Source organism: Misgurnus anguillicaudatus, chromosome 13 (assembly GCF_027580225.2).
Source record: "Misgurnus anguillicaudatus chromosome 13, ASM2758022v2, whole genome shotgun sequence".
NCBI classification, from domain to species: Eukaryota; Metazoa; Chordata; class Actinopteri; order Cypriniformes; family Cobitidae; genus Misgurnus; species Misgurnus anguillicaudatus.
Genome location: NC_073349.2, coordinates 20,975,436 through 20,989,423, shown reverse-complemented (window position 1 = coordinate 20,989,423; position 13,988 = coordinate 20,975,436). Strand labels below are relative to the sequence as shown.

The 13,988-nt window shown below is 37.2% G+C and overlaps 2 protein-coding genes across 2 annotated transcripts; both read right to left on the bottom strand.

The window, feature by feature from the left end:
* Positions 1-1,487: 1,487 nt before the first annotated feature.
* On the bottom strand, positions 1,488-7,038 carry sst6.1 (somatostatin family member 6.1). The gene is made up of 4 exons (XM_055187860.2): positions 6,913-7,038; positions 2,814-2,907; positions 2,139-2,554; positions 1,488-1,957 (listed from the first exon to the last, which is right to left on the bottom strand). The coding sequence occupies exons 3-4, from the start codon at positions 2,238-2,240 to the stop codon at positions 1,724-1,726; spliced, it is 336 nt and encodes a 111-aa protein (XP_055043835.1). The 5' UTR covers positions 2,241-2,554; positions 2,814-2,907; positions 6,913-7,038; the 3' UTR covers positions 1,488-1,723.
* A 312-nt stretch (positions 7,039-7,350) lies between these two features.
* On the bottom strand, positions 7,351-13,788 carry srm (spermidine synthase). Its single transcript, XM_055187859.2, has 8 exons — positions 13,524-13,788; positions 12,441-12,561; positions 12,263-12,355; positions 11,473-11,626; positions 11,268-11,351; positions 11,029-11,174; positions 8,554-8,676; positions 7,351-8,455 (listed from the first exon to the last, which is right to left on the bottom strand). The coding sequence occupies exons 1-8, from the start codon at positions 13,652-13,654 to the stop codon at positions 8,438-8,440; spliced, it is 870 nt and encodes a 289-aa protein (XP_055043834.1). The 5' UTR covers positions 13,655-13,788; the 3' UTR covers positions 7,351-8,437.
* Positions 13,789-13,988: the final 200 nt, after the last annotated feature.

Genomic DNA, 13,988 nt, shown 5'->3' with positions numbered 1-13,988 from the left:
CTTGCACTGACATATCTTAAAATACACCAGTGCTATTGTTTTGCCTCAGAATGCACACCAGTAATGTTTTTAGTAAGGCATGTTTGTTAAAACTAGTTATATTTTCGAATTTAAACTAAGGCCTAGTCCTGGCTTAAACTAATCCCTGTCCAGGTTAAAGTTAAAATGACTTGCCAACCCAATTTTAAACAGCTAAAATATTTTACAGTGTAATGATAAAAGAAATGTATAGATTGAAAGCACTGCAAGTCGCTTTAGATAAAGGTGTCTGTCAAACGCACAAAACTTAAAGTTTGACAATGTCATCTTAATCCTCACTGAGATTTTATATGAAGTTTATTAATAATTTAACACTGCCATAAAGTACTGTGCAGCACTCCAGATTTTTATTAACGTATTAACTATTTTCATCTTTTGAGCTTTAATTATTATATTCATTATTTTATTGAATAATATGGAATATTCTATAGAATTATGTTTATTATTACATTGGAATAGGAATGGAAGAACTATAGGCCATAGCACCAACACTTTTTTTCCATTTTCAACATGCGTCATGTCAACTGGTTGCACATTCAACAACTACAAAGCTTTGACGTAAGTATCTCATTACTTGCGCAGATAATTTGCATAACCGTATTTTAGAAAAGTCTATATATTATGACTTATTGATACCAGTTGTAGCTCAACTGGTAAGCATTGCATTAGCAGTGCAAACCATCATGAGTTCGATCCTAGGGAACACACATACTGATAAAATGTAAACCTTGCAATGAACTGTAAGTTGCTTTGGATAAAAGTGTCTGCCAAATTCATAACGATAAATATATGTGTTACTGATTGCATACCGAATGCAACTGTATACAAATAGACAAAATATATTTACACTTACATAATATTGGTTAATGTATCTTTCTGTTAAAATTAAAGAAAATATTTTTTCTGTGTTAGTAACACATGATGTGAATGTAGTTGATAAACATACCTTAAACAAATTAATTTTTTTGTAAATTCTTATTTAGATTTTGTTTGTTTCGCAAGAAAAGGAATTGAAAGTATTTATATATTTTCCACACCTTCTTGCATCTGCTACTATAAAATATTTAGTCGAATGTCAACCAGTCAGTACTTCTTAGGCGAGGATTCAGTTCAGAATAATGACCTCATACACATCCTCTCGTCAGCTGCAATCAGATATAATTCAATGACAAGGAAAAATTATTACCACCACAAAAAGTGTCAATTCATTCATTTGGTGTATTAAGTGTCCGTAAACCACTGCTCATCCAAATGCCATTAAAATGATACTTTAACATATGTGAGGTCCATTCATTCAGGAATACATTTATGCGTAGCACTATTACATCATCTGTAATCTATCAATTGTACATTTATTCCTCAGTGTCAGTTTAACATACTCGAATACTTTGATCCTGACGTTGTCCACAGTGAATGAAACATCCTTTATCAATAAAAAAACTAATATCTTAACCATGCTTTATTCTTTTTTAATACTGAAAAGCAAAACAGTCCATAAATAGCTTAATTAACCAATCAATAAGTAAATAAATATAATCATCAATGTCTTTAACAAACAGACTGTGTCAGAGTAAGTCCAGAGAGACCTTTCTTCAGACACTGGAGATGATATGTACAGTGAAGGTCTACACAGTTCATGTCATTCATCAGGGAGAATTGAGGAATCGCTGCTGGGCCAGCGATGTTAGCACGACGTGAAGGTCTTCCAGAAGAAGTTTTTGCAGGGGGCTTTGCGATCGCGCTGCGGAAGCTGTGATAACCGATTGTAGACGGCCCTTTCCTCCAGACGGGACTCCAGGGGCTCTTCCATGTCCAAGGGGGCTGGCGCTATCTCTTCGGACAGCACGTTGTTGTCTACTCCATCCAGGAGACCAGAGATCAGCTTTAGGATCAACTCTTTACGTTCCTTGCTCAGCTCCTGATAAGAAAGGAAATTTGGACATTTTTTCAGACCTATTCACATATTCAAAAGCGCACACCAGTCCATTAAAAAAGCAGCTACTATTAAAATTTGTACTCTTAATAGTTGTCTAACTATCAACAAAACAAAATGCAAATAAATATGAAAAAGATAAAAAAGCAAATCGGCACCCACTCACCCTACTGTGTACTGGATTTCTCTCCTCCACTGGAAGCAAAGCCACAGCTCGGACACTGTACAGCACCAGCAAAAGAGACACTAAGCTGGCCAAAAACTGCATGTTGACAAAACGGCAAGCGAGAAGTGATGAAGTAAAGTGATGCTCGAACTTTGAAATTCAGTGTAGCTCCTGGTGCCAAGCTGGAGAGATCTTAGACTTGGAGAGCTTCAGGTGGCACAGTCTTATATACCTCTCCTTCCAGTCTGTACTGACGCAGTGGTTGGAGGATGGTGGAGAGGAGGGGGGCTGGTTGCTGTGGTGGGAGGCTTACAAACTAACAAATGCACTGAGTAGTTAACCCCCCAACAAACCAGACGTTATGCTGGTGGGAAGGACTGCGCCACCAGGCTCACGTCATAGCTCTAAAAATGCACCTGATTTCATTCAATGCGGAGGCAAGGAGAAAACGTCAATGATGATGAATTTACCGTCAACGCGAAGTGATTACGAAAAGTTCTCGCATTGTTTACGCTAATTATCATTTATATCTATGCAGAGCGCTGTGACGACCAAGCAATGAAACACATTTGAGGAAGTACGGCAGCCAAACGTACACTGTAATTATGTGATGCGTTCACTCAGTGGTATTGTGATATCAATACAGTGTGTCTTTTAGAGAAAAATCAAACTAACCTTTTATGTTGTATGAAGTGACGGTCTGCTCCGTTCCAACATGTAATTAATCACATCTTCTCCTCTTTCAGACCGACATCGAACTGTCTGGCACCTGGAGGAAAGTGTCGTCAAGGTTTTCAAAGAGAAAAGATGTATTAGATCCACAGTGAATAACAAGATTCAAGTCTTTAGAACATCTGATGGGAGTCAAACATTGCTGTGAAAAGCAACTGAGATTGTCAATGCTGCTCCAGTATATATAATAAACATATAGGCTGATGATATAATGATATACAAGGCCATGGTATTTACATTGACACTTATATGGTGTAAGTTTTGTTTTCTGTAAAAGAAATTGACAGAAATGTAAAAAAAACATTGGTAACATTTTACAATAAGGGTGTATTGGTTAACATTAGTAAATGCATTAGCTAACATTGAGCAATATAGTTTTTTTACCATTTCTGGTTAATGTCAATACAAATGATCATTTTAGTTCAGTGTGCATTAACTAATGCTATCTGTTACAACTTTTGATTTTAAAACTGTATTAGTAAAGCTGACATTTACATGAACTAAGATTAATAAATGCTGTAGAAGTATTGTACATTGTTGTTAGTTTATGTTAGAAGTTAATACATTAAAGGGGACATTTCACAAGACTTTTTTAAGATGTCAAATAAATCTGTGGTGTCTCCAGAGTACGTATGTGAAGTTTTAGCTCGAAATACCATATAGATCATTTATTATAACATGTTAAATTTGCCACTTTGTAGGTGTGAGTAAATATGTGCCATTTTGGGTGTGTCCTATTAAATGCAAATGAGCTGATCTTTGCACTAAATGGCAGTGTCGTGGTTGGATAGTGCAGATTAAGGGGCGGTGTTATCCCCTTCTGACATCACAGGGGGAGACAAATTTCTATTACCTATTCTTTCACATGCTTGTGGAGAATGGTTAACCAAAACTAAGTTACTGGGTTGATCTTTTTCACATTTTCTAGGTTGATAGAAGCACTGGGGACCCAATTATAGCACTTTAACTCAGAAAAGTCAGATTTTCATGATATGTTCCCTGTTAGCAAATAAAACTCTAAAGTGTTACCAAAATCTACCAAAATTGAAAACTTAATTTTAATAGCCACCTTAAATTGTAAAGTTCTGCCACAGTTAAAATCAGTGCACACTCTGAAACTGAATTAAAACTTAAAGCAGGGGTTCTCAAACTGGGGGACAGGCCCCCTTTGGCGGACACGGGGCAGTTTTACATTGTATCATTTACTATGTTTTGTTGAATTCAAATTCTTATTGTATGTCATGATTTTTTTATGTCACCACTCACTTCAATAGTATTATTTTTTTTCCTACTATGGAAGTCAACTGTGCCCCAGATCTGCTTGGTTATAAACAGTCTTCAAAATATCTTCCTTTGTATTCAGCAGAACAAATACATTTATACAGGTTTGAAACAACCAGAGGGGGACGAAAAAAATATTTTTGGGTGAACCACCCCTTTAAACATTTTTACAGTGTAATACAGAATAATAATCTGTGTATTTATCAATTTAAAGGGATAGTCCACCCAAAAAAATGAAAATTATAACATAATTTTCTCACTCTCATGTTGTTACAGAGCTGTACTAATTTTTTGGTTCTGATGATCACAAATGAAGACACTTACAGGAATGTTCGTAACCAAACAGGGGTGCGTTTCCCAAACAACGACGTAACTCGTTGCTGAACGACCATAGTACAATGCATCGTTGGAGAAACGAACTACCTTGTCACGACTGTTTCCCGAAAGCATAGTAGCTTTGTCGCACATTCGTCGTTTGAACGATGTTGTTTTAACAACATAGTTGATGATGTCACGTGGGAGGTGAAGTACTTATTAATCTGTGCAAATCGATTTAAAGGCGCTCTAAGCGAATTGAAGCGTTTTAGACCATAAAACATTTTTTGTTACATATCGGAAACATCTCCTCACTATCTGCTTGCTGCCTGTCCGCTGATTAAACTGTAAAAAACCGCGATCTCTGTAGACAGCCCAGGCTTCACAAACGGCAATATCAACATAGTGGCCAAACCTAGCATGACAAAACAAAACAAAACAAAGTATTCCAGCCAATAAACGACAAAAAGGATTTGGGGGTGGGGGTTGGCCGCGTTCATGAAAGCACGGAAGGGAGGGGGAGGAGTTAGCTCCGTCTGTTTGAAAACAGTTTCAAACGTCAACAATAACTAACGTCTCGCAGATTCGCTTAGAGAGCCTTTAATGTCAAATTATTGCTTTAAATAACATATATTGCATCGGAAGACTGATTTTGTTATCGTGATTTAGTTATCTATTGTTTATTTTCAAGATATTTAATTCACACGCAAGTTCCCTCTTTCGTCACTCCTCCCAGGGATTCCCCAGGGTCTTAAAGCTCGCAGGGCTGCGCACATGCTCAGTTTTCAAATGCAGCGCTTTCATTCTGTTTACAAATTTAAAGACGTAAAATAAAATTGTAATATATTTCGAATGATGGATATAGACTGTACTACTTGTATTTTTGCTGATTTTGTTCAAAAGCATGATCAACGTAAGTCTACATATGATAATAACAAGGAACGATGCTTCTAACGACAGGTCAAGAGCTGTCGTTCCAACGACACAAGTTAGGGTAACAGCAAATCGTTGAACGATGTTAGTAACTATGGAACTTACGATGTTCGTTGGTTAGCGATGCTTTTGGGAAACGCACCCCAGATCATGAGCCCCATTAACTTCTATAGTTGTAAAAAAATAATACTAGGGAAGTGAATGGGGCTCATGAACAGTTTGGTTACCGTACAAACATTCCTTAAAATATCTTTCTTCGTGTTCACCAGAACAAGTTTGTAACAACATGAGAGGGAGAAAATGATAAGAGAATTTTCATCTTTGGGTGAACATTCCCTTTAAACCAATAAAGTCCAAGAAAGCCATTCATTTATTCATTCACTGTAAAAAAAGTAAAATGAAGTTAAAACAATTTGGTTATGCAAGTCAATTCAACCTACTATTTTAAGTTTTGAATTTTGATAAGTTGACATAAACAAGTTGAAATTGTTTAACTTCATTTGATATCATTTTTTACAGTGTTTGCTTTTGTACTATATTTTTAACATTTATTCTCAAAATGCTCTTTTGTGTGTTGAATTAAACCAGAATGAGAAAGTCCTGCAATTACTGGATGAAGAATCCCCCATGAATTGCATGACTGTCATTGACTTATGGAGCCTCTGTCATGTTCTCATTCAGGTCAGCTTCTGGCACCCACACAGGATCTAAAAGGCTCCTCTTTGGATATGCATACACACACCCCGAATGAGTTCCCGTAGCCAGGAGCCCTAATACTCTTGCTTTAGCACATTTTTCACAGCAGACAGATACGGACAGAGTCAGGAGCTCGAGGCTCTGTCAAGATTAACACTGTTGAGATGAGCTGCTCCAGCTGAATCCCGATAAAGTGCGTTTGAAGAATTCATGCCAAATCTAGCGTTCACTTCCAAGCAACTTCAAACATACATTAAACTACATACAATCCTGTTCTCAGCAGGGGCGTCGATGATTTATTTATATTTGCGTAAACGTAACACTTACCATATCATAATATTCCACATTAACAAATATTTAAAACTTCTGGCAAACCTGCTGGAAAAACTATGCACATACTGTAATGTTTATATGAAACATGAGGTATTCACCATTAAAACCATTACTTAATATATGTGTAGTGTGTTTTAGGTAACTTATTATCCCAGCATTAATTCGGTTAACTTGCTAATAGTTCTGTTGGTTTATTGGGCCAGAAAACATCCCACCAACAGATTACCAGCAGAGACCGAGATAATTGGTTTCCTTCAAAAGCATTAAATTACAATTAATTCCCAATAACCATTAAATTCATTTTTTTTAATAATTTCTGTCAAGGTTTCTATGTTTTTGCGTGGATTATGTAATCATAGCCAAAAACCGACACACTTTAGACTGTTCTACAAAAGAGAAATGTTTAAAATAATCTGATTAATCCATCTGTGTTTAACTCTCCAGTGATACTTTGTCTATAAGAGATAACTTATTTAATTTTTACCTGAAAAGTCCATTTGATGAATTAATCGTGATAATCTTCACAAACAAGCGTTTGTGTTTTAACACCGTATGTCGTTAACCGACGACGGCCGTTTCTCAATCCGAAAGCTGCAGGCACCAAACCAATGGTGGCATTTGCAAGCTGCATACGTCATCAAGACGTCTTATTTCGGAATATTAATAATTATAGAGTTGACTATTATTTTTTAGATAATCGTGAATTGTTGTAATATGCTTATTACTTGCGAATGTAATGCTCAGTTAACTTAAATAAACCAAGCTTGATGACGTATGAAGCCTGCATATGCGACCTCCGGAGGATGCAGCCTTCAGTTTGAGAAACGGCCGACGTTACTGTTCGAATTTACTTTAAGCAAAGGGCGCCATCTAGTGGTCAAGACTGCACTTTGCCGCCACTTAAAGTACACTCAAAATCAAGTATTATTAATTATCCCAGGACCTTTTTTTATTATTTCAAAACTGTTGGCAAAATGAAATGTACACCATGAACAGGAAATGGTAACAGTACAGGTAAACCCTAGCATCCATACAGAACAACTAAACAAGTACAAAATGGTGTGGCCAAGCCTTAAAAGACCCACGCGCATGATTAGCCATTAACAAATCCACTGTTATTGTATCCTATTGCAAATTACACGGCTTAAAACCCATAATCATACTCGATATTAAGACAATATATTCCAGTACACTGAAGTTTTGTTTAAAAAGCCTGCAAAACTGTTCTGCCATTGACCATAAGTATATTTGTGTAATACATTATAGCATATCACTCAGAAAGATTGAATACAAAGCACACCAGGCATACATGACTCCCGTAAAAGAAATAATCTAGGGAAAAAGACCCTACAAATCTCCTTAAAAACACACACCACCTTTAACAGGCTTAGAGTGACCCTTAATAACAACTCAATTTTAAAATACAGTACCAATTAAATTAGTTTTTAGTTAACCTGAGGGCCAAATTAAAAACTACTATTCTTTTTGATTAGTAGTTGACAAATGACGACGCATCAATAAAAATGCACAATTGTCAGTAACCTGAAAACCTTTGAAAGGGTTTGTAAAGACATGCACAGTTGATTCCTACCAGCAGAAGTTAAAGAACCCTTTACCATCTGTCAATTTATTTCTTATTACAACAAGGAGGTAATGCTCAGCTATGGTAAAGCATTACCTCCTCCTCTTTCTGTAAAAACATGAAAAAAGTAAACCAAGACTTTGTAATGTCTGTGATTACATACATGATTGTCTTTTTGTTTACTTGAGAAAGTGTGAACTGGCCAGTCATTGTATTGTCAAAGAAGACCAAAACAGTTTAGAAGTACTGATGGGAAGAGACAAGACACATAGGGAATTTCCCACAGAGAGCATTTCCCCTTGTTGCAGTTCATCGACCAATCAGAAGCCGAGAAGTGATCCGGAGAGAGAAGTACTGCAGCTGTAGTGAGTTCTGATTCTGCTTTCACAGAAGGCAGCGCGATATAAAATGGAAACCACAAATCCATTTACGCTTCACTTAGTACCTGCATAAACATTGAACAAATAGCATCAGAAACCAAAGAAAATGGGATCAAAGTATAAATTCATCGATTAAAAAAAAGAAAAACTGACTGCCTCTCACCTTTCTGGCAAATTCTGGAAGGATAAATGCAGCACGGTGGATTTCCGGATTGTAATATTTCAGGTTCATGCTCTCGATCTCATCTCTTTTTAGTTCTCGTAACGGTTCACGGAAATTTGTTTTCTGCAGAAAACACATCAGAGAAATAAATTAATCATCCACATACTACCAAAAACTCTTTAGGGAAGTTACGCCACTAGGCGGCCATGTTTCCAAAGCTATCAGGCAGTTATTTCAGTGATGCAAGACTACAGTCCTATCTACAGCCGTGGAAAATAATAAAAGACTATTCTAGTTTTGATTTTTATCATCGTTTCTAGATGTATTGCGAGTATTTCAGTCCAGTGTCTGTTGAATTTCAACAAAAGCAAACCTTGGGAGTGACAAAGTCACCCAACAGCAAATGTAAAAAAGTGAGAGCATGACAAGACGAAAAGATGTGACCGAAAAGCAGAGTTTTTAATTTTTGAATGTTTCCTAAAATGCATGTAAACCATTTCTATTTTGTTGTTGAGAAACAAATTTGAACTTGTTTTCTCTACAGTATAGAAGATCAGAAAACACTGCATCATTGTTATTTTGACCATGTTTTCCCATTTCAATTTTCAGTAAATAAATGCAAATAAAAACATCATTTTATAAAGATTATTAATTTGGCAGAAATGTTGCCAGTAATTGAAATAAAAGACCACTGAAATGGTCCTTATATTTTTTCCGCGCCTGTTTTTAAATGGGACAGAGATCTCTAAAATAATAATAATTAAATAACATTTCTAAACAACAATTAAACCTGACATCAACATTATCATAGCTATTGTTTCTTAAGATCAATTTGCGCTAAAAACACCCGGTTTTAGCTACCCCACGTGTGCACAGGTTGGCTAGTGCCTCATTGTCCCCTATTAATAGTAATAGTGACGCTCAATTTTGTTATATCCAATATCTTTAAAAGGAAAACACCACCTATTTTCAATATTTTAGGATGTTTTTACCTCAACTTATGCTAATTAATACATACATGCATGCATATGTTTTTTTAATGCGTGCACTTAATCTTTGTACAGCGCGTTGTGACTGTGTTAGCATTTAGCTTAGCCCCATTCATTCCTTAGGATCCAAACGGGGATGAATTTAGAAGCCAAACACTTCCATGTTTTCCCTATTTAAAGACTGTTACATGAGTAGTTACACGAGTAAGTATGGGAGCACAAAACAAAACGTGGCGATTTTTTTAAGTGGATAAAAAATGAGAACTATATTGTATGGCGGAAGAGCACTTAGTTAGCAGCACTTCGACCTCGGGCGCAGTAATATTGACGTAAGTTTGAATGAGAGAAGGAGTAGTTAGGAGTAATGATGTTACAGCACACCGAGGTCAAATTGCTACAACCTAAGTGTTCTTCCGATATACATATTTTAATTCTATTTTTTTATATTCTTAAAAAAACAAGTTTTGTTTTGTGCCACCATACTTACCCGTCTAACTACTCATGTAACAGTCTTTAAATAGGGTAAACATGGAAGTATTTGGTGGCTTCTAAATTTATCCCTGTTTGGATCCTAAGGAATGAATAGGGCTAGGCTAAATGCTAACACATTCAAAGCACACTGTACAAAGATTAAGTGCACGCAATTGAAATAAGATAGGTATGTATTAATTAGTCTAAGTTGAGGTAAGAACTAGGGTTGTTGCGGTGACAGAATTTTCCCACCGGTTAATCAGCGCGTGACAAACCCGGTGATACCGGTTTCACCGGGTAGGAGGGGCTTATAAACGCACATACAGACGTGCTCATTTTACTTTCACTTTTGAATTAGATGCAATTAGATGTTTAAATCCAGCGCTTGCGTACGCTGCGTTAAATCGCGTATGAATTTGCATGCAAATGCGAGTGCAACAGCTGGTTTAAGTGCTTGAGTCAATGTGCGCAGGTACTTCTGACAGAAACCCGCCAGTCCCAAGCAGAGCAACCGGCTATTCCTCCATAAAGAGCTGCTTGAATGATGAGTTTATTATTATTCTTAATGAAAAACAACAAAACGATCTTGCTTATATTAAACATCATATATGTATATTATAACAAAAACGAGTAAGCACGCGACTTCTGCCATCATCTGGTCAGTCAGCTCGCCGCAGTCTGACAGGAATAAATGAAATCTGACACCCGCAGCCGCTGCTCTGTGATGACGCACGTTCAGCTCCGCTGAATTCAGGCAGCAGACATATTCAGTTGTAAGTGTTTGCTCTCTCTAACTAAACTAAATGATTTAATTACAAGAAAATATCAAAACGACAGTAAAAGACGGTGTCGCGGTGGGCAAGTGATTTAACCGAAGAGGGGCTGAAGCACCGGTAATCACCGTTTCACAGACTATCGCAACAAGCCTAGTAAGAACATACTAAAATATTGAAAAACTGTGTTTTTTTCCTTTAATGCTGCCTAAATAAATGCAGATCAAATTAAAGGAGCCTACCGAATTTTTACTGCAAAGCATGAAGCCGATTTGCCCACTTGGATAGGTTGGGATGGTGCAGTACGCATAGTCCACCACAGGAAAGAGCGTCTTGCAGAAGATCCGCATTTCTTTGATCAGTTCCAAATGCAACCACTGACACTCTCCTGTCAAATTTCAACCAAAAATGAAAAACTGGTCAAATGCATGCCATTCAATATATAAACTAGGCTTTTTTGAAGAGTAGCACTCATATTAACCTTGACAGCAAAGAATTCCTCCCTCGCAAAGTGCCGTTTTCATGAGCTGATAGTAAGACTCTTTGAACAAGCTTTCTGCTGGACCTGTGACAGGGTGAAATGAAATCAATCCCAAATGAACGTCACGTTTCTCTTTGAGTCAATGGCTAAAGGGTTATTTACCAATGCAAGAAGAAACTTCAAGGCCACACATAGGGCTGCATACCGACAGGATCTGAAGAGTCTGTGATGATGACGTCAAAGGCTTCCTGATTCTGTTTCATAAACTCAAAGCCATCACCTACATGCAGAGTGAGCTTGGGGCTGAAGAATCCTTTCGCCATTCCAGGGAGGTACTTTTTGGAGACGTTTATTACATCCTGGGGACAAATCATATTGCATGACGTTTATCAGCATGTTAAAGGCATGAAGTATGATAAGGCGACATCATTTGTATCCTGCTAGAGGGACTTTTTTACAGCATGTGTTTTAGTTATCTGGAACATAGATATGTTTAAAGACTAGATGTGTCTTTAACGTCATCACCCGGCGGCCATCCCACCTCAGACAGCTCGCCCACTCATAGCATTGAGCCCAACGGCGCAGGCACTTCTAAATGACCACAACTTGCTCGACCTTCCACCAATCTTCAAACGGTTTGGTTTCTTACAAACGTTATTAACGTGGCTCTAATTCTGGATGCTTTAACATGTTTCATTAATTTTTTTTGTATAAGTATGCAGTGTCATAGGTACATCTTTGACGTTTATCACAAACCAAACCGTTTGAGAATCTGTAAAAAATTAAGTTAGTTATAGTCATTTAAAAGTACATGCACCATTAAAACTCAATGCTACGAGTGAGCGAGCGCCCTGTGGTAAGATGGCCACCAAATGCAGACGTTCCACTTAATTGGCCAGAAGCGCTGGCGAGACATCTAGCCTTTATACATATCTATGATCTGGAATAATGTGGACTGTCAAGACTCTGAGCAATGGAAAGAAAATAATACAAACCTCATCAATTTCACACTGAACAACCGACTCCACCAGTGGATGCTTGACCACCTCTCTCAGTACACCCCCATCTCCTCCACCAATGATCAAAACCTGAAAAAATATGATTTTATTTGAAGTTAATGAAGGTTTATTAAAACAGAGTTTTTTTCTCATAAATTGAAATAAAAACAAGTACCTTCTTCGGGCAAGGGTGGCAGCACAAAGGCAGATTGGCAATCATTTCTTGATATGAAAATTCATCTCGTTCTGTGCATTGGATGACTCCATCCAAAACCAGCACATTTCCATATGTTTTACTGTATGGAGAAAATTAGGAATTAATAATAACCCAGGACCATTTTAAAAGATTTCCATTCATTTCCATGGGGCAAATAAATTAATCAAATATATAGAAACTCAAATGCACTATATGTCACCGCATAAAAGGAAAGAAAGGCGGCACTGCACGCAAGCCTTTATTGAAACAGATCACCGCAGTATCACATTACCATTAGGTAACAGCTGCATGTTTTGTGAGCTCAGCTGTTTATTAAATTCTAAAACAGACAAAGCAACTAAAAAAAAGAGAGATTAAACATTTACTACATATTCATTGAACCACACGTGACACATTGCGGTTCATATTTTAGAATGTTATCAAAACCTCTGAAGGTTGTCATGTTGTCTTATTTGTTTTCTTTTTTTTTGTATTTTACTTTTGTGACTTTCATCCTATCGTGTTGAGTGAAAATGATTCTGCGATCATAATGTAATGCAAGTTTTGAAATTTCATCGTTTAAAACATTGTATTTATTAACATGACAGAGGTTTAAATAAGTAAACAATTGACAAACATTAGCATCGTTAACTTGTCGGTAATTTATTAAAACTGATATTAGCTTCAAAATCTCAATATCTCCAGTACATTATATTTTAAGCATTTTAATGTTTTTACATGTTAATTTTTTATATGATAAAATAAACTATAATAAATGCAGCTTTTTCACATTTCAATGCCACGCTGTATCTACAGAGGGCTATGCAGTTAGCAGGCTAACTTAGCTGCTATAGCCACCCACACAGAGAAGACACCTTTAAAGCCACAGCCACGCACGTTAAAGCCAACGTGCGATTGAACGTACACCACGAAGAACTGAGATAAACAATCTGCCCTGCCTCTGTTGGCTGCATGTGTAGGGACGGAGAGTTTCGAAAGCCGTTTCATTGGCAGAAAATATAACGGTTTGCAAACCAGCTCATTTAATCGACCAATACTCACCTTTTAAAAACCATCACATCCTGGAACTTAGATTTTTTATGATGTAACACTTCCTCGACTTCAAGACTCATCGCTTGGCCAGGCCATAATGTGCATGTTTCGGTGAACCATCCGTCTTTGATGCGGTCCATTGCTGAGGACGCTAAAGCCTAAAATGCCGGTGGATTTAAATGGTCTGATCAAACTAGTCCACTGCAAGGAGTTGCTAGAGATCTTCGGCACCGATGGACACGTTGGGCGTTCTCTGCACCGCAACCAAACGTAAGACGTCAGAAACGACCAATAGGAATTGAGGACGTCATAGCAGAATCGTGGGCGGGGTTTAAAAGGCAACGTTCGATGCAAGCAAGTTCGGTTTTGCCATAGTGTGGCTACCCACGTGAAAGAAGTCGGTTCTATTGTCAGTTTTTGTGTGAGGGAACGCCAGTTTTGTTCATAAAAGTAGTTAAGTCTTTATTTGCTTTG